Below are 25,460 nucleotides of genomic sequence, written 5' to 3' on the forward strand. Positions count from 1 at the left end.
GTTTTCCATTGTGTATATAAACCACAATTTCTTTATCCATTCATCAGTTGATGGACATTTAGGCTCTTTCCATAATTTGGCTATTGTTGAGAGTGCTGCTATGAACATTGGGGTACAAGTGCCCCTATGCATCAGTACTCCTGTATCCCTTGGGTAAATTCCTAGCAGTGCTATTGCTGGGTCATAGGGTAGGTCTATTTTTAATTTTCTGAGGAACCTCCACACTGCTTTCCAGAGCGGCTGCACCAATTTGCATTCCCACCAACAGTGCAAGAGGGTTCCCGTTTCTCCACATCCTCGCCAGCATCTATAGTCTCCTGATTTGTTCATTTTGGCCACTCTGACTGGCGTGAGGTGATACCTGAGTGTGGTTTTGATTTGTATTTCCCTGATAAGGAGAGACACTGAACATCTTTTCATGTGCCTGTTGGCCATCTGGATGTCTTCTTTAGAGAAGTGTCTATTCATGTTTTCTGCCCATTTCTTCACTGGGTTATTTGTTTTTCGGGTGTGGAGTTTGGTGAGCTCTTTATAGATTTTAGATACTAGCCCTTTGTCCGATATGTCATTTGCAAATATCTTTTCCCATTCCGTTGGTTGCCTTTTAGTTTTGCCATTCTTCTAAGGGCTCAGAATATGAGCACTATACCTCTCTCTTTCTCTTTTTTTTTTTTTTTTTTTAACTTCCATAGGCTCACCCATTTTAGACTTACAATAACATGGGACATAAATATCTCATTTGATAGAAGAGGGGTTGCAGGTCACTAGACTCTAGCAATCTCTCCAAGGTCACACAATGGCAGCTTGGAAACCACAGTTCTGGTTTTTCTGGTCCCAAGATGAAACCACTTGACTTATTCAAGTGGATACTTTTGAGCCTGTTCAGTGTCCACCTGGTTCTTCCCCATCATTTCCTCTGTTTGGTCTGAGTGGAGTGAATACAGTTTGAGTCTGTGGTGGGGAGGAGTCCTAGCTGAGGAGGACATGTTGAATGGGAGACCACCCCCTGCCCCTCTGCCATTCAATAATAACACAGTCCCCGTGTGCGGCTGCATTCATGAAATACTAAGAAAAACAGATACAAATACTGAAACACACTACTTTAACTCTTCTGATTTTTTGGGACAGGAAGAAGCAGTGGCACTTGGCCAGGGATGTGCAGAGCTGGGCAGGCGCCCACGCACTCCCTTCCCACAGCACATCCGTACCTCCGGGGCAATGTAGTCCGGGGTCCCGCAGAACGTGTTTGTCTTGGCATCTCCTAACATGTTCTCCTTGCACATTCCAAAGTCTGCTATTTTGATGTGTCCATCTTTGTCTAACAGGATATTATCAAGCTTCAGATCTCTGGAAAACACAAGCAAAGCAACATCTCACGGTGATACATACATTTTTTGTTAAAATAGAATTGCCACGTGAGGGGCGGTCACTTGTCACATCACAGCCTGAGGTCATCAGGGGAACATGCTTGCTGGTCCTCCTCTCCCTTTCAGCCCTGTTCTTCAGTCTCCAGCTCTGCCCATGGGCTCACTGCCGTCTCCTAGGTCTTTCCTCCTTGACAAGCATCTCGTGCTCTGGGACTTCACCAATAGTCCTTCTCGGCCCAGGCCAGTCTTCTTGGGCCTGGCTCTGACAGACTCTGGTCCCCCCACCCATGCCCAGTAAAGCACTTGGTGCATCTCTGGAGCTATGTGTGGATGGCTGCATGGGTGGTGGAATGGATAATGTAATGGGTAGGTGATGGGGAGTCTCTCCAGTGTAGCATCCTTCAGTTTTAAGGGGCCTTCGAGAAACAATATTGGGATATAAAGGACAGCTAGTTGTGAAATAAATGTCTTTAGGGGTTCGTAGTTGGGAATGTGCCATAAGGTGGTATTTAATACCACACAACGCATACACCTGCCTGCTTGTGTACAAGATAGCAGTAGAGAGAGCATTGACTCTTCAAGGGAATTATTGGTTGCTGCTGATTCCTCTGTCTGATTTACCAAGGGGTGCAGTTCAGTATGATCACAAAGGTAAGATACAGACCTGAGGCTCTTTATCCGAGTGCCTTACTTTCATGACGAGGGAACAAAGGCCTGAAAAACTCATTTCATGCGATTTTCCAAGTATACCTGTTTCTTCATGGATAAATTATACTGCATCTAATTCCAAGACTAATGGAAGAAGGCTTCCCTTGACTAAGAATAATTCTAGAACTAGAACCCATCTGATGCCAGAAACCATGTCAATAAATTCCTCTTTTCTTGGAGAACCAATATCCTTGTAAAGTACCCTTCCATTTTTAGGGTAATGTGGCTGATAAGATTAAAAAAAAAAAAGCCAAATTGTGATTTGCCTCCTTGTGATTATACATAGAACACTTTATATTCTTACCCATGATAACTCTGAGTATTTGAAAAGTGACCTCAACTTTTGTCTTGTTTTTCCTTCACTGAGTTAAGTCCTCCAGATGTATAAATGTGTTGGTGCAGATGTCAGGGGTACTGCTGGCTTCTGTCATGACCCCCTTGTCCATCCCCGCTATGGCCCAGCCACTGCCCTGTTAGGTTCTGATACTTGGTCACAGTAGCGGGTAACCGTGAACTTAGTATAAACTAAAACCTCCAGGTATCTTTTCTTTTCCTATACAAATTGCCATCATACCCATTTCTTCTCATTCTGTACCTGTGAAATTGATGTTTTTAAAGATCATCCAAGTGTGGGGTGCCTGGGTGGCTCAGTGGGTTAAGCATCTGACTCTTGGTTTCGGCTCAGGTCACAATCTCACAGTTCATGAGTTCGAGTCCCATGTTGGGTTCTGTGCTGACAGTACATAGCCTGCTTGGGATTCTCTCTCTCCCCCTCGCTCTCTGCCTCTCCCCCTCTCACTCTCTCTGTCTCTTTCTCAAAATTAAACTTTAAAAAGATCATCCACATGCTAACATTTGACATCAATGACTTAATTTTTTTTCTAGTTTGTTATAGAAGACCTAGTTTTCTTTTTCTTTATGTCCTCTGCCCACGAATTTCTGAACTTTCTGAAACCTACGTCTAGGATGTGTGGTTGGTGATGGCCACCATGGTCTTCCTTCTTAGTGAAGGCGACTTGGGAGAGAATAGGAACAGCTATTGTGCTTACTCTTCACTTCCTGTTAGAGAATTGGCTTAAAATTCCCTTCTCAAAGACTCTGCTCCCAAAGGGCCTTGCAAATAGCCCTGTCTCCTTCAGTTCAGGTGACTGGACTCAACTGGATGATTCAGGTTTTCTCTTTGGGGAGGTTGGGATTGTGGGAAGGCGGCCCTAATCTGTCTCGGTGGGTGACCGGTAATCAGGACTGCTGACGGATGTCCTCTAGCATGGCCTTAGTAAAGGAGAAAGCTGAAGGGGCTTGGCCAAGAGCAGAGACAGAGGCTATGTAAATCCAAAGAGACACAGTGATGAGAGAGAGGTACCTTTGGGCTCCGATGGGTCTGCCTTCTTAGTTCCAGTTTCTCAAGGAGGCTGAGATTTCGCTTAAGCCAAACTGTGGGTGATCTTTTATTGCTTGTCATCAATATTCATATCAGCCTAAAGTTCCCATCATGATTTGCTGTGCCTCTTGCTAAACTGTGAGGCTCAGGAGGGTAGAAATGTGTATTGTGTGCTATACTGTGACAGCCTTGGCAGGAGGTGAGCATGTAAAGAGCATTCAATAAATGTTTGCTGAAGGAACCATCACCCACCAGGGACTGGCTCACCCACCAGGCATTATCCGTTGCAATTAACTCCTGAGGAACTGTTCCCTTCCATTGCTCTCTCCACCTTCTGCTGGAGCAAAGCAGCCAGAGAGAGTGAGCATGGGCTGCAGCTGTGTTTTGGTGGAGTGACACTATTAGCAGATGTCCCCAGAATTGACCTCTTCCATCTGGGCCAGCTTGGTTCATAATCTCCATGACCAGGGCATCATAGACCGTTCCTGTCTGACTGGGTGGCCAGGGTATCTCCAGGACATGTGAATATGTATCTCATGTTCCTATCCATGTCGGTTCTGCTTCTCTCTCCTAACTCAAATGCTGTCATAACTTTCATTATCAGGATGAATATGTCTAATATGTCTGTCTTTCCTTAGGTCTTCTGCCTTGCTGTTCGTTATTTTAATGAGGTACACTTTCACTGTGACTTACGAATTCCAATAAATCCAGGTCTGGATCATATTTTACTCCTAATGCTTACAGTTGCAGATTCATTTTCTAATCCACACTCTATGCAATATTGGTATCATTTTGGGTTTCTGCTACATGAAACCTATTTGCATCATTTATAGCCACATACACATGTTCCTAGAACTTTGGCTGAAGGATGGTTTGGAGGTCATCACTAGGGAACCAGACATCTAGCTGCAGTGCTATATGCAAATTCTAAGGATGATGAAGATTGTATGTAATACTTGCATTGGATTTTCTTGCTCTCACATGCACTTCACCATCTGATTCTCATAGCAGCCCTTTGATATGGAATTACTATCTTTATTCATATTTTTCTGATTGAAAGAACAGGCTCTTAAAGGTTACACAATTTATCCTAGCTCACGGGTGGGGTAAACCAACTTGGTTTGGACGCAAACCAAGGCCTTCTCTCCTACATCCTCATAAACCAAGCTGACCCAGTCTTTCTCATCGAATTGGTCCTGCTGAGAGCCAGAGTCTTCAGTGACTCGGGGTGAATTTTAATCAGTCCTAAAAATAAGTGTTCTCTGAGCCTCAGGCTAGGAAAATGAGCATCATGTTTGATTTTCATTCCACCCTCTAAGGTGAACCAAGTGTTAGGGGTTGGGAGAGAAAAGGTCATTGATGCTTTGAGAGATTAAGTCAGAATGGGAAAAGTCTAAAAGTCGTCCACGCGGAGTCAGACCTCCATGAGGGTAAGGAGTGGAGGCAGAGGAGGGATAACTGCACCTGCCACAGAATCCAATGGCCAGAGTGTTCACAGGTATGTCAGCTAATTACTCCTCACATACACCTTATAGGATACCAGGGCACCCAGAAAGGAACTTTGGAGTCCAGATCAGCTGGCGTGGCTCTGGTAAGCACCCGTGTGCCCCAGGGGCAGCGCGTCAGGTATAATAGAATTCAGTGGAAGCCTTTCATTCAGTTGTGTGGTCAACATAAGCAAAGCTTTTCCATTTGCAAGAGGCAGAGGGTGGGTGTCAGAAGAACTGTATTTCAAATCCCAGCTTTATTGCTAAGTTGCTCAGCCAAGCTACATCCCCTCTGAGCCTCCAGTGGCTTATCTGTAAAAGGGGTACAGTGGTGCCTGCCTTCTTTATCCCACAGGACCTTTGTTAGCATAGAATGAGGTAACCCATGTGAAAGCATTTGTAAATGGCTTCAAAAACATGGGTTGGGCCAGTGCTGTCACTGCTCAGCTATCCTCATATAGCCTTTCAGTTCTAATAGTTGTAAGATCAGAGATTCTAGATTCTTCTCTTTCCATGTCTGGGTATTTTCCAGCTGCTTGTTTTTTACATTTAACCCAAACCAGGGCTGAGGCATCTTTTAAGATGTCACTACTTTTATAACACCAGCAGGTGGTAAATGATGTTGGCACCTGTTTCTCTACATCGCTTGGCCTCATTTCTTGTGGCTGCTTAGCAAAAGCCTTTCCAATAAGGCTGGACCCATTTGTCTAATGTTTCCTCCTTGACCTTCTGCTTCTGTGCCTTTTCTGGAATCACTTCTTCCATTTGCAAAGGCTTTCTCCTCCTCTAAAAAAAAACAAAACTCTTTCTGATAGGAATTTATTTTTTTGGCAAACCCTCTCCCACTTCTGAGGCTACCATTTTCTTTCCTATTGATACCTTTAATTAGAATCTTACTCACTGGGACTGTTTTTGTTAGAGTGTGGTGCCTATGTCTTGTCATGCACTTCTACTTGATCTCCAAAAAAATACACAATAAAAACTCAGAAAGTGTCGTCATTAGGTACCCAGGAATTGGGACTTTGGTAGCTTTTGTGTACACAGCAATGCTTAATGAAGAACCGTACATTCAGGGGTCAGTCTGTCTACATCACCAGCTGTGGAGCATTGAATGGTGGCCCCCAAAAGATAAGTTCATATTCTAACCCCTAGAACCTTGTGGATGAGACCTTCTTTGGGAGAAGGGTCTTTGTAGATGTAACTAAATTAAGGATCTTGGAATGAGATCATCCTGGATTTTCCAGGGGGTCAAGTGTCCTCCTAAGAGGCATACAGGGAAGACAAAAGAGGTGCACGGAGAAGAAAAGATCATGTGAACACAGAGGCAGACAGGAGGGATGTCCCCCAAAGCCAAGGAGCACCTGGAGCTATGAGATGCTGGAAGGGGCAAGGAAGCATTCTGCTTGAGAGCCTTGGGAAGTAGGCTAACCCTGCTGGCACCTTGACTTTGGACCTCTGACCCCTGAACTATGAGAGAATAAACTCCTGTTGGTTTAAGCCATCAAGTTTGTGGTAATTTCTATGGTATATGTATGTGTGTATATATATATACATATATCTCTATATATCTATATACATACATACACACACATATATATATATACACGTATATGTGTGTGTGTGTGTGTGTGTGTATATATATATAAATTTTGTGTGTGTGTGTGTGAACAAACCCAGAAATCATAATCCCAAGTGGTTAGAAGAAGGAAATTAATAGAATCCCCTTGTTAATTCGGTTGCCAAATGGACAGTTCAGGTCAGTAAAGTTGCAAATGGGGAGTTGAATGGTTTTTAATGCAAGACAGTCCCATTCTCCAGTACTTACTAGATGACTTCTCCTTAGCTTGAATTATTTGATGGTGTCTTTCAAGGATTCTCGAGAACTTCAGCAAATACACTACTAAATAAACCCAATATTCTTTCTTATTGGTGCATAAAAGGCCATAGAAACCATGATTTCCCATTAAGGGATGTAGTAAGAGCCCTCTACTGGGTACAATTTGTGATATTAAAGACCATTAAGGACCCTGTTGTTCCTTTCTGTTCTGTCAACTAACAAGACGAGATGCTAGAAAAAAAAGCATTGTGCTATGGAGAGACAGACTATACTGGGGCATGTGGGCTTTTCTCTCATGAGGTTCCTTTGAGCTCTGATCTCTCTCTCTCTCTCTCTCTCTCTCTCTCTCACTCTCTCTCTCAAATCTTTTTTCTCCCTTCCATCCATCCTACACAAGCTACTGAGTTCCCCAGTGATATGTATTTCATATATATTGCAGGCATTACAGATAACAGAGAGAAAAAACAAACCATAGATTCTGATCAGGGTTTTCAATGTTCTGATGGGTATTTTTCATTTTCTTGGAGATTAAGGAATTGTATAAAACAGTTGTTTAATACATTATTTTGTAGATGGACACCCCCCACCCCAAAGCCCATTGTATCCAAAGGTTGCCAAAGAGACTGCTTAAGATGACTTCCAAGCCTTCCCTAAAGTTGTGTTCTGTGGCTCTAAGTATGGCAACTTTCCCTTGACTGTGCCCTCTGGGAATGGAGAGGTTTCCCGAAGTGAATTTTCAGCCAACCCTGTAAGCTGCTCAGTATTGACCATCTCTGATGGGATGCTTCTGGCCTGTATTATACACAGTTTGCTGTCGTCAACACTCAGTGTGGGACACCATTTAACCTTTCTTTTAATATTGTATTCAGGTGTACAACACGGTGATTCAACAATTACATACTTTATGCTGTGCTCTCCACAGCGTAGTCACGACCTGTCACATACAACACTATCACGATATTATTCCCTGTGCTGTACTTTTCATCCCCATGACTTATTTACTTTACAACTGGAAGTTTGTACCTCTTACTCTCTATTTCTCCTACCCTTTCACCGTCCTATCCTCTGGCAACGAGCAGTCTGTTCTCAGTATTTAAGAATCTGCTTCTGTGTATGAGTCTTTTTCTGTTTTGTTTTTTAGATTCCACATATAAGTGAAATCATATGCTATTCGTCTTTTTATGTCTGACTTCACTTAGTGTAATACCCTCTGGATCCATTCATGTTGTGAATGGCAAGATTTCATTCTTTTTTATGGCTGAGTAATAATTACATTTTGTGTGTGTGTGTGTGTATATGTGTGTGTATACACATATGTATATGTATATATGTGTGTGTGTGTGTGTGTGTGTGTATATATATATATATATATATATATATATATACACCACACCTTTTGTATCCATTCATCTTTTGATGGACACCTGGGTTGCTTCCATAGCTTGACTACTGTGAATAATGCTGCAATAAACATATTAATGCATATGACTTCTCAAGTTAGTGCCTTTGTTTTCTTTGGGTAAATACTGAAGTGGTAATACTGGGTGATAGGGTATTTATATTTTTAATTATTTTAGGAACTTTCCTACTGTTTTCCATAGTGGCTGCGTCAATTTACATTCCCACCAACAGTGAATAAGGGTTCCCTTTTATTCATATCCTTGCCTACGCTTGTTATGTCTTGTCTTTTTGATTCTAGCCATTCTGACAGGTGTGAGGTGATATTTCATTGTGGTTTAGATTTATGTTTCCCTGATGATTAGTGGTGCTGAGCACCATTTTGTGTGTCTCCTAGCCATGTGTTCTTTGTAAAAATGCATATTCATGTCCTCTATGCATTTTTAATCAGACTATATGTTTGGTGTTGTATGAGTTCTTTATGTATTTTGGATAGTAACCCCTTATTGCATATATTATTTGTAAATATCTTCTTCCATTCTGTAATCCATTCTGATGAAAGAAATTGAAGACAACACAAAAAGTTTTTGTTTGGTTTGGTATGGTTTCCTCGCTGTGAAAAAGCTTCTTAGTTTAATATAGTCCCAAAAGTTTCTTTTACTTTTATTTCCCCTGCCTTTGGAGTCAGATCTAAAAAACATCATTAAGACTGGGGTCAATGAGCCTTATTACTTCCTATATTTTTGTCTAGGAGACTTACAGTTTCTGGTATTAAATTCAAGTATGTAATCCATTTTTTAGTTTATTTTTGTGTATGGTGTAAGAAAGTGGTCCAATTTCATTCTTTTGCATGTAGCTATTTATCCTAACACCAGTTATTGAAGAGACTGCCCTGTGTTCTTGCTTTCTTTGTCATAGGTTAATTGGCCATACATGCATGGGCTTATTTCTGTGCTCTCTATCCTACTCCACTGATCTGTGTGTCTGCTTTTGTGCTAATGCCATACTGTTTTGATTATTATAGCTTTGTAGTAGAGTTTGAAATCAGGAAACTTGATATATCCAACTTTGTTTTTCTTTCTCAAGAATGTTTTGGCCAGTCGGGGTCTTTTGTGGTTCCATACAGATTTTGGAATTTTTTGTTCTAGTTTGGTGAAAAATGTCATTGGAATTTTGATAGGGATTGCACCAAATCTACAGATCTTTGTGTAATATGGACATTTTAACAGTGTTCTTCCAAAACATGAGTATCAAATATCTTTCCTTTTATTTGTGTTGTCTTCAATTTTTCATCAGTATGTTAGTTTTCAGTATACATGTCTTTCACACCCTTAGCTAAGTTTTTTCCTAAGTATTTTATTCTTTTTGATGTGATTGCAGATGGGATTGTTTTCTTGGTTTCTCTGATAGTTTAGTATACAGAAATGCAGCAGATTCTGTATATTTTGTATCCTGCAACTTTACTGAATTTATACTTATTCTAATAGGTTTTTTTTTCTGAAGTCTTCAAGGTTTTCTATATATAGTATGTCAAGTACAAAGAATGACCATTTTAATTATTTCTTACCAATATGGATGTCTTTTTGTTTTGCCTGATTGCTATGGCTGGGACTGCCAGTACTATGTTGCATAAAAGTGGCATGAGTGGACATCATGTCCTGTCCCTGATTTCCAAAGGAAGGCTCTCAGTTTTTCACCATTAAGTGTGATGTTAGCTGTGAGTTTGCCATATATGGCCTCTATTATACTGATGTGTGTTCCCTCTAAATCCATGTTGAGAGTTTTTATCATGAAGGGCTACTGAATTTACTCAAATGCTTTTGCTACATTTATTGAGATGATAGAATTTAAAAACAATTTTTTTAACTTTTATTCATTTTTGAGAGACAGAGCACAAGCGGGGGAGGGGCAGAGAGAGGGAGACACAGAATCCGAAGCAGGCTCCAGGCTCTGAGCTGTCAGCACAGAGCCCGAAGCAGGGCTTGAACCCATGAGACAGGAGATCATGACCTGAGTTGAAGTTGGATGTGTAACCAACTGAGCCACCCACCTGCCCCAAGATGATAGGATTTTTATTTTTCATTTTGTTAATGTGGAGTATCACATTGATGAGCGGCTATTTAGCTATTCTTGTGTCCTTGGAATAAATCCTACTTGATCATGGTGAATGATCCTTTTAATGCATTGTCAAAATTGATTTGCTAATAATTAGTTGAGGACTTTTGATCTATGTTCATCAGGGATATTGGCCTATAATTTTTTCTTCTTGTAGTCTTTGTCTGGTTTTGGAATCAGGATAATGCTGGCCACATAGAATGGATTTGGAAGCACTCCTTCTTGTTCATTCTTTCGGAATAGCTTGAGAATGATAGTATTAACTCTTCTTTAAATGGGTTAAACCCAGGGGCGCCTGGGTGGCTCAGTCGGTTAAGCGTCCGACTTAAGTTCAGGTCATGATCTCACAGTTCATGAGTTTGAGCCCAGCATGGGGCTCTGTGCTGGGAGCCTGGAGCCTGCTTTGGACTCTGCGTCTCCCTCTCTCTCTCTGCCCGTCCCTGCTCATACTGTCTCTCTCTCAAAAATAAATAAACGGTAAAAAAATTTAAAAGTAAATGGGTTAAACCCTTCTTTAAATGTTTGGTAGAATTTACGTTTGAAGTCCTCTGGTTCTGCACTTTTGTTTGTTGGGTGTTTTTAGATTAGTGATTCAATTTTGTTACTAGTAATCAGTTTGTTCAGATTTTCTGTTTCTTCTTGAGTCAGTTTTGGAAGACTGTAAGTTTGTAGGAATTTATCCACTTCTTCTAGGTTGTTCCAATTTGTTGGCATATGATTTTTTTTTTTTTAGTAGTCTCTTATAACCTTTATATATTTCTGTGGTGTCAATTGTAACTTCTCTTTCATTTCTGATATTTTTTATTTGGGTCCTCTCCCTCTTTTTTTTTTTTTTGTGATTACTATGCTAAAAGTTTGCCAATTTTGTTTATCTTCTCAAAGATCTGTCTCTTAGTTTCATTGATCTTTTCAATATTTTTTCTTCTCTATTTCATTTACTTTTGCTCCAAACTTTATTATTTCCTTTTTTTCTATAACTTTGGGCTTTGTTTATTCTTCTTTTTCTTGTTCTGTTAGGTTTAAATTCAGATTTTTTTGAGACTTTTCTTTTGTCTTGAAGTAAAAATTATAAATTTTCCCTTAGAACAGTTTCCTGTGTCTCAAAGATTTTTGAGTCACTGTGTTTCCAGTTTCATGTGTCTCCAGGTAATGTGAATTTCCTCTTGATTTCATTTACCTATTTATTTTTTTTGGTAGCATGTTGTTTAGCCTCTGTGTTTGTATTTTATCCAGTTTTTTTTTTCTTCTGAGTTCTAGTTTTATACTGCTGTGGTTGGAAAATATGTCTGATATGATTTTGCTATTCTTAAATTTATTGAAACTTGTTTTGTGGCCTAACACATGATCTATCCTGGAAAATGTCCCATATGCACTTGAAAAGAATGTCTTCTGTTTTAGGATGAAATGTTTTGAATAAATCTGTTATGTTCATCTGGTCCAGCGTGTCATTCAAAGTCACTGTTGCTTTATTGATTTTTCTGTTTAGATGATCTTCCTGTTGCTCTAAGTGGGGTGTTAAAGTCCCCTACTGTAATTGAACTACTGTTAATTTCTCCCTTTATGTCTGTTAATATTTGCTTCATATGTTGTTTCTATGTTGGATGCATATTTACAATTGCTCTTTTGTTGGATCAATCCCTTTATGATTATGCCCTCCTTTGTCTCTTGTTACAGACTTTGTTTGAAAGTTGATTTTTGTCTTATATAAATATTGCTACAGTTTATTTTTTTGCTTCCGTTTGCATGGATTATCTTTTCCATCGCTTTACTTTCTGTCTGTGTGTCTTTTATATCTGAAGTGAGTCTCTTGTAGGCAACATATAGTTGGGTCTTCTTTAATCTATTTAGTCATCTGTATCTTTTGACTGGAGCATTTAGTCCATTTACATTTAAAGTAATTATAGATAGGTATGTACTTATCCCTATTTTGTTCATTGTTTTCTGGTTGTTTATGTAGTTCTTCTCTGTTCCTTTCTTCTTCTCTTGCTCTCCTCCCGTGTGATTGATGGCTTTTTAGTGATATGCTTGGATTCTTTTCTCTTTTTTTGTGTGTATCTATTATAGAATATAAATGTGGTTACCATGAAGTTTATATAATACCATCCTGAGTATATAGCAGTCTCTTGTAAGTTCATGGTCACTTAAATTCAACACATTCTAAAAGCATTGCATTCTTAGTCCTCCCCACTCCATGTTTTATATTTGTAATGGTCTGTTTTACATACACTTTTATATTGTGAATCCATTAATTGATTTTACTTTTTAACCTTCATACTAGGTTTACAAGTGATTGATTTACTATATGTTTACTTTTACCAGTGAAGTTTTTTCCTTTCATAATTTTCTTCAAGGCATTTTCTTTTCTGCTTGAAGAAGTCCCTTTAACACGTCTTCGTAAGGCTGGTTTGGTGGTGATGAACTCTTTTAACTTTTGTCTGGGAAACTCTTTATGTCTTCTTCAAATCTGAATGATAACCTTGTTGGGTAGAGTATTCTTGGTTGTAGTTTTCTTCCTTTCAGCACTTTGAATCTATCATGCCACTCCCTTCTTACCTTCAAAGCATTTGCCAAAAATCTGCTGATAGCCCTGTGGGGTTTCACTTGTACATAACTGGTTGCTTTTCTCTTGCCTCTTTTAAGATCCTCTTTAATTTCGTACATTTTAATTATTATGTGTTTTGGTGTGGACCTCTTGAATTCATCTTGTTTGGGACTGTCTGTGCTTCCTGAACCTGGTTGTCTGTTCCTTCTCTTTAGCTATTATTTCATCAAATAAGTTTCACTCCTTTGTTTCTCTTCTTTGTCTTCTAATATAAATGTTAGCATACTTGATGTTGTCTCAGAGGTCCTTTAACCTATGCTAACTTTTAAAATTCTCTTTTCTTTTTGCTGTTCAGCTTGGGTGCTTTTTATACCCTATTTTCCAGATGCTGATCTGTTCTTCTACCTCCTCTAATCTGGTAGTGATTCCCTCTAGTGTATTTGACATTTTTGTTTTTGCATTCTTTAGTTGATTTGTTCTTTTTTTGTATTCTGTTTGTTGAAGTCTCACAGGGTTCATCTGCTTTTCTCTGAAGTCCAGTGGGCATCTTTATGACTAGTACTTTGAACTCTTTGTCAGGTAGATTGCCATCTCTATTTTAGTTCTTTTTTGAAGTTTTGTCTTCAATTTGGAGCATATCCTTCTGCCTCCTTATTTTGACTTTTTCTGTTTATTTATATGAATTAGGTGAAAAAGGCACCTCTCCCAGTCTTGAAGGAGTGACTTTGTGTAGGAATGTCCTCTGTATAGACTATATATGCCAGGAAGCTTTGGCTGGCTGGCTGTTATCACATTGGGGTGCTCTATGCAGAGGGCTTCTTGGATGGCTGGTTGGAGCTGAAGCAGGCATAGACCAAGGGATCCTGGGGCATTCTGCACCAGGGCTATCCTGGCAGGAAGTGAATATAGGCTGGTGGGTCCTGGGGCAATCCACATCAGTTTGCCTTGGTGGGATGGTTGGAACTAGGGTGGGGAAAGGATAGGGGTGTCCTAGAGTACTTTATATTTGTGCTGCCTTGGCTAGATGGCTGGAGTCATAGGGGGTACTGTCTAGGAGAGCCCTGGTGTGTATCATACTGGGGCAGCCTTAGGGAGATGGCTGGAGCTGTGGCAGGCATGGGTGGGGGGCCACCTTTAGGGGGATGGATGTATCTGGTGTAGGCTGGCATACCGGGGCTCACTGAAGCAGCAGCCTGGCTACAGTGCCTGGACCCTGCTCCTGTCTGCACTATCAAAGTGGAGGGGGAGCTTAAACAATGGCACCCGCCAGCACCTCTGGCATTGAGGAGAGTTCTACCATCTCCCTCACCATTTGGTGGACATTCAGAGTCTAGTTGTCCCTTAAACTACTTTGCCCCCAGAGGGGCAAGTCTGCATGGCCCTCTTCAGTGCCATCCCTCCCCCTGCAGTTGGTAATTGGGGGTGGGGATCTCATCATTACTGTGCCTCTATCCTTTGTTGAGCACAAACTTTCCAGTTGGCCCTCAGTCCTTCAAGAGGAATTGCTCCTTTATATGTTGGAGTAGATTTGTGTGTCCCTGGGAGGAGGTGCATTTAGGGTTTTCCTATGCTGCCATCTCGGACCCCCTCTTACCATTGAACCTTACTGATGACTCTGGTCCAGTGTTATGAACACTTGCCACAGAAGGGCACATAATCCCACTCTCCCAGAGCCTTTTGATTGACTTGCATCTTCCCTTTATATTGGATTCAACATGACCCTCTCACTTTGCTCACTGGGCCAGCCTCCAGCAGCTTCGCCAGCCTCCTGTCTGGCTCTCTTTTTTTTTTTTTAATTTTATTTTTTCCCCCCTAATCTTCAGTGAGTCAGAAACCAGACAACCAAGCTTTTGGTGATTTCTATGTTAAATAAGAGTCAACTATATTTTGAGCAAAGAAGTAAGGAGATTAAAGTACAATAGCTTTCCTCTGAGAAAGGTGTGAACAGATGGTGTATGATAGAGACATTTTGGATGGACATCCACTCATGAAAGAGAGTATACATGGCTTCCAATGCACTTCTACCGGGTGCAGGCAAGTAGGTTTCCACGGGTGTGTATGAGTGTTCAAGGAAGAGCTCCCCTCTTCCCCCACCCAAGAGAACATTCAACAAGCATTCTAGTTGGCCCAAGCAAAAATCAGGAAAAGCGAGCTATGAAAGAGACAGAAAGAGAAAGCGATGATTAAGATGCCAAAGGGAAAGCAGGGTAATGGAAGGAGATGAGAAAAGTGGAGGTGAGTGGGGAGAATAACTATATAAGGAAGGACCAGAATAAAGAGCAAAATGAGAGCAGAACCCTACTTCTTTGGAGATGGGAGTTCCTGACTTGACTGTCCTCACCCCGGCCGTGCAACTTCCTGCCACAAAGCACACTGGCCATTTCACATCACCAGAGTAGAATGATTAAATTAACTGGACAGGGAATCAAGATATCTCTGTATGTGTTTCCAAAGAATAAAATTTACCTGTACACAATTCCTTTGGAATGAAGGAACTGCAGACCCAGAATGATTTCAGCAGCATAGAACCTGAGGGAAGGAAAATCAAAGTTCAGTATGGATGCATTGATGGAACAAAGTAAAATCCCCATTTTAAATAGTGGGTACTCTGTGCAAGTACTGTCTGAGGTGTACACACACAACTCTGTACACACATAATTTCGTTCAGTCCTAACAAAAGAGAGATGTCCGTTCTATACGTTCAGCCCCAGTCCTCATAGCATGAAACAAAGCTTAACATAGCATGAAACTAACCTTAAGTTAGTCTTACCTGCATCTAGTACTTATTCTTCTATTTTAAACTATAATGCTCAAACTCTTTTTTTTTTTTTGCTAATAAAACACACATATACATTAAATGTAATTGTATAAGTATTACAGAAAAGTAATTTTCCATTTTATTTTAAACTCTGCTTGGAGCCCTTAGACCTGTGTGCAGGGTCATTCCAAATAGACCCGGCTTGTTTATGGGCAAGAAATGCAGCCCGAGAGGCAGAGGAAGGCAGATGGAAGATGGGAGTGGGATATGCTCTCCATTTGCAGTGATGACAGACACCTGGGAGGCATTGAGGGCACGACAGACAGCATGTGTCTGTGATGGCGTTCATGCCTTCCAGAGGTAGTGAGGAAGGTGGGCGGAGAGAATCCGTTAGCACGAAAACTGCCTGATGATTTCTCTGCTGCGGAAATCCCATAAAATTCTCTCTGAACACGTTGCTGATGGTTCCTGGAGGTGATGAGCTTAGTGGTGTGCGAGCCACTGGCTTTGACAAAAAGCCATTTCAGCCAGAGTTTCTGTGGGAGCTGGTGGGACCCGTCCATCTTTCAACCCAGCTCAGCCTACACCACTCGAAAGTGCTCATTAGGGGTGAATGAAAGATTACTGAGCACCGGGAAAAGGAAGCTAGTGTGTACCCATATTTTTAAGTGGCCCTAGTGGCACAATTTTCTTTTTTCCTGAGTGTCACGGTTTTATTACTGAGGAAACAGGGCCCACGGGAGGAAGAGAGGCAGGGGGTTGTGTGGGACTCAGCTTCATTTCCACCTGGCAAATGCAGTCTGCCTGGTTTCGAAAAAGGTGAAGATTTATTCTCAGAGAGTAAATACCTCTTCTGGTTTCTTAATTCTCATCCCCCCCACCCCCACTTTAGCCAGATGTTTTATGCCTTCACCTTGAGCTTCCCATCAAAGGCCTTAGAGCTTCATCCCCATGACCACCTTTAAGATCTGTGTTTCATTTGACTGCTTCTTTTCAAAGGGCAAATATTTGCTTCTGGGTTTAGATTAATTAGAAGCTTGATGAGCTAAGTGGTTTCTTAAGAGACTAAGTTCTTGATTTCAAAACATGGAGAAATGAAACAAAACAGACTCCAATTTAAGCTTCACAAATGGGGAAAACAGTTGCCTTGTTGGATAGGTCCCCAGGGCGTTACCCTGACCTGAGGTTGTGGCATGCTGAGTGAGGAAACAGGAAAAATGCCACAAGGGAGAAGTATCGATGGGCATCGCAGGTGCTCAGTACCTGACAAGAACAGTGGAAAAACCCCAAACCCTTTAGAGGGCTCTTACGTGGCTCTGGAAAGATCAAACTTGTGGCAACTTTGGATGTGGTACATTAAGTCTCCTCCATTGAGATACTCCATCACAAAAAAGAGGTTTTCCTAGGGAAAAACAAAATCAATTCCAAATTTCAGCTTTTAAAAAAAATAAGGAAACAAGCGCTACTTTCTGAGTGGATTTAGATTATTTCAGGGGAACCAATTCTATCTTGAGATCACTTATAAAAAGACCAAGATAATTTAGCTGATCTACAGCATTCCGAACACCAAGAAGAAGCTTGGGGCATCTGGGAGGCATATGCGTAACATTTGCTGGGATACTTACACGCTATGATGCAGCTGATGGGGCACGGCATGAGGAAGGGTCCACCCGGACTTGCCCACCCAACAGTGATGGTGTTGGACCCTTAATGGTATACAATGCTGATTGTATACCTGTGGAAATTGATAGTGTGTTGGATGGTAAGGATAACACAAATCAGGTCTCTGACTCCAGGCACAGGGCTTGGAAGCATGCGTTCAACACAACACTTAGTAAGTAGTTCTGAACATACTCTCCAGGTATGGCCCTGTGGTAGGAGTGAGAGTGGGGATGTGCATTCCTGCCTCACCCATCAGATTTGATGAAACACAGTCCTGCCTTCAGCTGACAATTAAGTGTAGCCTTATCTCTTGCCGGTCCTGATTTCACTTGTTGCAAGACCTTGCTGATGAGCTAGCATGTTGCTTCCACCAGAGGACATCATGCATGTTACTAGAGCTGGCCCCCTTGAATGGCCACCATCAAAAGTAATGTTGAGTGGTCTTCAGGTTGAAGACCTCTTCAGGTCTACAGGTCTTCAACATTGTAGTGAGAGCATCAGAAGCGGCTACAATTCCAGTGAGCCTGGGCTCCTCCTCCTATGTGAGGCAATGCTTCCTCAATAAGTATATATACGACACTTTGAGCATCTCAATTCTAGAGAGTCCTCATGAGCCACAGAATTAGTCATCCTTAAAGTGTGAAGACCTTTAGCATGTCTGCTCATGAATTTGCACCCCAAAGCCTCACTTGGGTGATTTTTTAACAGAATTAACCTTTGAGTTTTCATGTGAGACTAACCGAGGCCCTGGGGCAGATGAAGTGACGGTGTTCTGGTCTGATAGTGACCTACATTTCCCACACTGAGGCCAGTTCTCCACAGAACTGGGGAAACCAAGTCTTGTGGTAAATATCTCAATGATTTAGGTAAAGATCAGTGTCATCCCGCTTTTTCTAAAGTTGACCACTGATCTAATTTACTGATTTCATGTATCTTTAACTGGAGCCCTTTCCCTTATGGACAGGCCAAAATCTCTAGTGATAGATGTGCCAACTTAACATTGATATTTAAAATATAGCTTGAGATTAATCATTTATTCAGTCCGCACACATCTGCTTCATCAATAGCACATGTTTCCTTTAGCTCTTATTCTTGTAAGTACCGTGTGGACCACTTCTAATCACCTTTTTTTACCTAAAACTATAATGGTCTGTACGTACACAGTAGTGGAATCTCCTATGTGCTCAAAAGAACGAAAGCTATAAAAGCTGAAAGGCCATTTATAACAGTGCTCAGATGAAGGGTTCTTCTTAAGTGTTAGGATGCTTATAAATCCTTATAAAACTTGAAAATTTGGAATTTATATGTTGTCAGCTAGGACTCGAGGCAAAAGGCCAACCCTAACTTCTACACAACACTGGGCACAGTGGTCCCATCAGTTCTCATGTTTAAGTCAGGTCTGTACCTAGCTATGAAGGGTTGGGGGGTTGAACCTGTGTGGCAAAACACAGACTCTAAGGTACCACAGGGCACAGTCATTGTTTACTCCCTTGGGCATTCCAAGAAGACCATACTACCATAGTGATTATTAATTAAATAGTAATGGAGATTTATAGCATCTTGGATGCCACACTTAATCCCACTAAAAGATCTTATGTCTCCACGATAAATCTTTTAAAACAATCTCTTCTAATTCTCATCTTTATATTAAGCCAGAGGCACTGAAAAAAGCCAATCGATTGCCTTTGGTTATTTATGATGGCATTTTGCTTCAGTTGAAGTGCTTGGTTTGGGTGAATACCAGATAAATGTGGGCTGCTTATAGGGAATAAGGGCAGTCCATGCCTGGAGGTCCAGCTTGGGTGGGCAGGGTGGGGAAACCTGTTATCCTTCTAGAAGGTGCTGCTCTGAGTGTCCTTGCCTTTTTCTAAGGGGTTCTGGATGCTGTTTGGAAGTCCCGGGAAGACATTCATCCAGGGAACTCTTGGGTCTACACTGGGCCCAAGGAGATGGCTCGGTGATGAAGTCGGAATAAACATAACACACACAAACCATGCAGTCCTGGGGTCTGGGTTTCAAGGATCACGTTTTGAAGGATGGATAAATCTTTTAAAATTTGAATCCCAAGCCCCAGTCGTACATACAAACATACATGCACATATGACAGACTCAAACTTTCATAAATGGCAGAAAAATGAGTACTCTGAGCTGAAGGTGACCTGCCACTGACCTGGAACCCTTAAGCACCGCTCTCGAGAAGAAAAGCCTGCCCACTGGAAGGATTCCAGATTGACTCAGGTAGAACCAAACCCAGAAGGACAAGACTCAGGGTAATGGTCAAGACCAGGGCTTTGCCCTTACTGAGAACCAAGTTCGTATTTCTTCTATTTGTGACCATGGAGAAGTTAACCTCCCTTGAGCATTATCTTCTTTATTTGCAAAACAGAGGGATAATATTCCTGTCTCGAGAGGACTGTCATGAGTATTAGATGATACATGTAGAAAACTGACTCAGGGTTCGCATTCAGCATGCCCTTAATAATTGGTAGCTGTTGTCCTAGGAAAACAATTTAAAAGCTAATCAAAAGACCCCAGCAGATCAGAAGAACTAAATAAACGGAGAGAGATTCCATGTTCATGAATAGGAATATAATATTGTCAAGATGTCAATTCTTTCCAACTTGACTTATAGGTTTAGTGAAATCCCGGTCAAAATCCTATTGAATTATTTGTGGACCTCTATAAACTGATTCTAACGTTTACACAGAGGCAAAAGACCCAGAATAGCCAAAAAAATTTTTGGAAGAACAAAGTTGGAGGTCAGAACTACCCATCTTCAAGACTTACCACAAAGCTATAGTCATCAAGGCAGTGTGGTGTTGACAGAAGAATGGACAGATCAAATGGAACAGTTTAGAAACAGACCCTCACAAATACAGTCAACTGATCTTTGAAAAAGAAGCAAAAGCAATAATACAGTGGAACAAAGGTAGTCTCTTCCAGAAATGGTGCTGGACATCTATATGAGTAATTCCGCCTTTAATTTTCATTACATCTTCTGGAAAAAAATTGCATGACGTCAAAAACCAAACTCCAGCAGATCCTTCTCAGCAAAAGGACTCCTCAGAAAAGAGGAAAGCAGAGAGCCAGGTCTCCTCCATGCTGTCCTATCTTTTCTGGTCATGAGCTGAGAGAAAACGTGAAGCAGGGTAATGAGGAGCGACAGGGCGGGGGGGGGGCTTATGACCCCCCACACACCAGTAAGGACCTCTCTTTACACCGGGAACTACATTAACTAACACACACGATTCTTTTGGCGAGTCAGAACTGAAGTTGTGAGGGTCTGGGGGATAGTGTGCTCCAATCTGCCCTGGACTTAGACTTTGCCAGCAGTTCCTGGGATAGCAAGCACGGAGTAGAAATTCTGGTCTCTGTGCCACCACTGACTGGCTGGGTGATCAATAGATCATGCCATCCTTGGGCCTCAGTCTCAACCTCAGGGAAACAAGAAGTGCTGATGAAATTCCCCTTCAGTAGCCTCAACACTCCCTGGTTTTCACCATACATTTAATTTTTTTTCCCTTGGGGAAAAAGATGACATTAATAAACTATTAAGTACATTATAAGATCCATGCGGTGCTTCTCAGGTGATAAATACCTATAAGAGGATGTGATGCTTGCAAAATTCTTCAGAGAGGTCTTTGAAACAATGCATATTTGAAGTAAAATTAGGGACACCTGGGTGGCTCAGTCGGTTGGGCGTCCAACTTCGGCTCAGGTCATGATCTCACGGTTTGTGAGTTGGAGCTCCGTGTCGGGCTCTGTGCTGACAGCTCAGAGCCTGGAGCCTGCTTCAGATTCTGTGTTTCCCTCTCTTTCTGCCCCTCCCCTACTTGCACTCTCTCTCTCCCTCTCTCAAAAATAAACATTAAACATTTTTTTTTTTAAAAAAAGGATAGAGATGAGCCTTTCTTTAGAACCGTCCTCAAAGGAGAGGAAGTGTTATGGCCCACCATGCCACCCCAAGGAAGGTCCTACAATAGGGGTCAGATGGCTTCCTCCCATGTAAGTAGTCTCCTGGTTACGCTCCTAGAACATGGCGATCGGTTGGGGGCAGATACCCCTGTGTCCCAAGGGTCCTGACTGCTTTAACATTTAAATCAATCCCACCAATGGCTGAAGATCAGAATATGTTAGGGCAGAATTTGCCTTAGCACTGTTTTGAGTAGACATCAAATGGCAAGAAAATAACTTTTTGACTGGTCTTTCGATTTTGTTTCTGAATCACGCGTTTTATTCTCTTAGAACTCAAGCAGGCCTGCTTAAAGAAGAACATTTCTGACTTTGGAAAAGAATAGAAACAAAGGAGTAGAGCCTGACAACCTGTAGAGCTATTGTCCCCAGTTCAATCAGTGAGTTTTTTCATTTTGCCTACGTAGGAAAAAACATAGCGTTTTGTCAAGTAGCTCTGTGGAAAAGCGAAATTTGTAAAAGGAAGGTTGCCTCTCTTAGCTAGTTCCCTGCAGGACGAAACCCATTAAGGTTCTTGCAATCTCTGTTGCTGTTAACTCAAATGGACGGATTTGTAAAGTGAATGTTCCAGTAAGGGCCCGTGTCTATACTATTCGTAGTCTTTACAGTGTGAGTTCTCTGAGCGTCCTTCCATCATCCACTGATTTTATTAATGAAATGATAAAACACTGAGCATATTTCCTGACCTATCCTGTCAGGAACGTAAGTTGAGTTGCGGTTTGACAGTACAAGGACATTGGGGCCACTGGAAGAAGTGACTGACTGAATAGTCCTTAAGAACCTCTGACCAACCAGAAAGTATTTGACATACCATTCAATTACATTTATTTATCAACTTTCCCGATTATAACTATGGCATACAGGCTGTTTGTATGCCAGACCACAGAAACAAGAGTCACAGTTATGTATTGCTTTGCTGTGATTTTCTGACAGCTGAGCACAATAATCAATGCTGATATTCTGTAGATAGATGGGTATTCAATGCTCTGTATTTTTTTTTTTTTGGTGCTTTAAAAAATGGTATTATTATATTCTTGTAAGATCACTTAAATATTATATATCAACTACTTTCAAAAATTCAAAACAGCCTAGCATTTTTGCGAAGAATTCTGTAGGTGTGTGTACAAAGTCCTGGATATTTTCCAGTTTCCACAAATATGTCGTTACTTGGCTGACGGAACATTGTAGTTGGCTCTCCTATGTTCTTACAAAAATATGAGCTCACTGTAGGGAGACTCCAATGTCTAAGTACTTTTGTATTCATTTTCTTTATGAAATATCTATATAAAATTTAGCTGTAACAGTAATTTATACTGATAAAAAGGAAAGGAAGTAAACATTGTACATAAGAATAAAAATATCTAAGTATTTTGCTAATCTAAGAACTAGAAAAAGTCATGAAAAGATTTTTTTTGAATGTTTATTTTTGAGAGAGACAGAGCATGAGCAGGAGAGGGGCCAAGAGAGAAGGAGACACAGAATCTGAAGCAGGCTCCAGGCTCTGAGGCCCAATGCGAGGTTCGAACTCATGAACCCTGAGATCATGGCCTGAACTGAAGTCAAATGCTTAACCGACTGAGCCACTCAGGCACCCCAGAAAAAGTCATTTTTTAGATAATATCTTATGTACTCACTTCAGTGGTATTCAAGGCCAAATTCCTTTAATAATTCTCGTCTAAATTTAAGACCTTGCCTTTGAACCTCTCCCTTAGTGACTCCCATCATTTTTACTTAAGACTCAGCACATGGAGAGTGTAACTCGTGTCAGAAGTAGGGGTGGGGTCCCCTTGGGAGTGTGAACTACCTCAGAAGTTTTTACTTCTACTTATCGTTGCCCTAAAGCAAGGTTCTGGTTGAGAATTACAACCCGTGAGAGCTGCCTTTTTGACATCCTCAGCTCTGTGGTCGTGCGGAAATGGGGGCGCTTCCTGTCTGGGAGGGCACAGAGCTGGGGGCAGGGCTGCCCAAGCTGTGTGCTCAGAACACGGCAGGCACAGAGTTTGCATCCGGTGGGTACATGTGTGGGGCACACTGGATGTTGGGCTCACCCATATAGTTTTACACCCTCTGTCAGTGTGGTCACACCAGCGCTCAATTTCTTAGGTGTGCCTACAGTTTAGAAGGCTGGGGAATTCTGAAATCTGGAGTCCTGTATCTATCGCTTTCTTCCATATTGAGCTATAAATTCAAACATCCTATAACAACAGGCTTATTTCCTTTTTCATTAGGGACATGTCCTCAAAAACAAACAAACAAACAAACAAACCAATAGATAATCATTTGTGTACATTTTATGTCTAAATATGGAGTGGGGAGAGTGGGGGAAAGAGATTGCTCTCTGCAGACCTGCAAACTCGTTCATTAGGGGTTGTTTATATTTCTACTATAAACTCTAATTAGTAAAATTCACTGCCTTTAATAGACCTATTAGTACATTTCAGAAATAATGTGCCTGAATTTCTAGAGATTTGTACCTTGCAACGGGAACTCCGGCTCAGTAGGTGTTTCCTGGCTTCATTGTCCCACAGGGCCTTTTTGCATTAACTAACAAATTATTTTCTTTCATAACAAAGTATAAACAGGACTCCATTTCATGCATTTTAAAATGGTTCCCCCTGTTATGATAAGGTCTCTACTGAGAAGCAATGTAGCAGTTAGGCCTATGGACTTCACCACTGAACTGCCTGAATTGGAGCCCTGGGTCCCCTGCTTGGCAGGTGTTTGACCTTTGATGGGTTGCTTGTCCCCTTAGGAGCCCCTCAGTTCCTTTATCTGTAAAATGGGGATGATAACATGGTCTACTTCGTAGGGTTGCTATAAAGGCTAAATGAGCTAAAATACTTAACACACCTACAACCTGGATCGGCACCTGGTGAATGCTCTATAAATGTCAGCTGTTCCTACATTTACAGCTACAGTTACATACATGTCATACATGTACATGTATGATATATGTGAAGATGTATGTTGAAACCTATATTCACAAGTACAAAATAATCTCAGGAACAGGCTGAGTTTTAACATAAAAGACGAGTTAGGAATATATGGTTTTGATGTAGAAATGGCCTACTTTGCTGAAGATTTTAGTCCCCAAATTATTAATACTAGATTTAGTTAATTAAACTAAATTACTTAGTTTCTAAATTAGTTACTAAAAAAAGATGAAAAGGAACATAGAAGTAGAAATTTGAGTACTACCTTTTGAGTGCCTTTGAATATTAGAACTTGGAATGAGTCTCTTCTTTTTATAGTACTTTTACGCATTTTCCAATTTTTAAAGTATGTTTTGGTGTAATTTTATAATTCAGGAACATATTAATGGGATTTAATTATAAGTCAGAGACAAATATGATGTCACTCACATGTAGAACTTAAGAAACAAAACAGATGAACACAGGGGAAGGGAAGGAAAAATAAAAACAGAGAGGGAGGCAACCCATAAGAGACTCTTAACTACAGAGAACAAATAGGGTTACTGGAGGGGAGGGGTGTGGGGGATGGGCATTCTGGAGGGCACTTGCTGGGATGAGCACTGGGTGCTATATGTAAGGGATGAATCACCGGGTCCTACTCCTGAAACCAATACTACACTGTATGTTAACTAGAATTTAAATAGCTGGGGCCTTGCACTCTGGCCAATGTATCCATTCCAAAGAGGTCTGGAATAAGTCAGAATCACTGAGAGATCAAAAGTAGTATTGTTATCTGTAGCGCTGGTGTGGGAATTTAGATTAAGCATCTGATGTAAAGCAAGGTGCTGGCTGGTGTAGACCATCCAAGTTGAAAATGGCAGGTGAAACACTTTGATGAAGGAAGGGCCAGGCACAGGGCAGGAGTGTCTTCTGATTACATACTTTTAACATCGCCTCTAATGAAAATGATACAAATAGAGTCATCCTTTCAAAGAAGACCCAAAGTAACTGAAAAGACCTAAAAAGGGAAGCCTCATGAAAATAAAAATCTCTATTCCTAATAGGAAAGAGAGGATTCTAAAATTACAGAGACAGATTTCAAAAAAGTAGTTGTGTAATCCCCACAGGGCTGCTTGCACACACAAGTGTCATTTAGAGAAGTGAAGAGTTCTAGAACTGTCAACACATGTCCCTTAAAAATATTGTTTTCAATATTGATATTTTGTGAATAAGTAATTTTTGAGAGAGAGAGAGCGAGCGAGCGAGCATGAGTGGGGGAGGGGCAGAGCGAGAGTCCCAAGCAGGGTCCAGCTGAGCTGCC

At 41.1% G+C, this 25,460-nt stretch overlaps 1 protein-coding gene across 3 annotated transcripts in view; it reads right to left on the reverse strand.

Moving 5' to 3' along the window:
* The window catches only part of PRKCQ (protein kinase C theta), a 187,617-nt gene that overhangs the window by 23,429 nt on the left and 138,728 nt on the right, over nt 1–25,460 (reverse strand). For all 3 annotated transcript variants that reach the window (XM_047064849.1, XM_047064850.1, XM_047064851.1), the window contains 3 exons: nt 16,904–16,995; nt 15,302–15,364; nt 1,209–1,347 (listed from right to left, as the gene is read on the reverse strand). In XM_047064849.1, coding sequence (XP_046920805.1) covers nt 1,209–1,347; nt 15,302–15,364; nt 16,904–16,995 — 294 coding nt within the window. The remainder of the gene's footprint in view (nt 1–1,208; nt 1,348–15,301; nt 15,365–16,903; nt 16,996–25,460) is intronic.

The sequence above is a fragment of the Lynx rufus genome, unplaced genomic scaffold, assembly GCF_022079265.1.
Source record: "Lynx rufus isolate CCGP_SWC_20201006 ecotype Redwood Valley unplaced genomic scaffold, mLynRuf1.p SCAF_7, whole genome shotgun sequence".
Classification (NCBI taxonomy): Eukaryota; Metazoa; Chordata; class Mammalia; order Carnivora; family Felidae; genus Lynx; species Lynx rufus.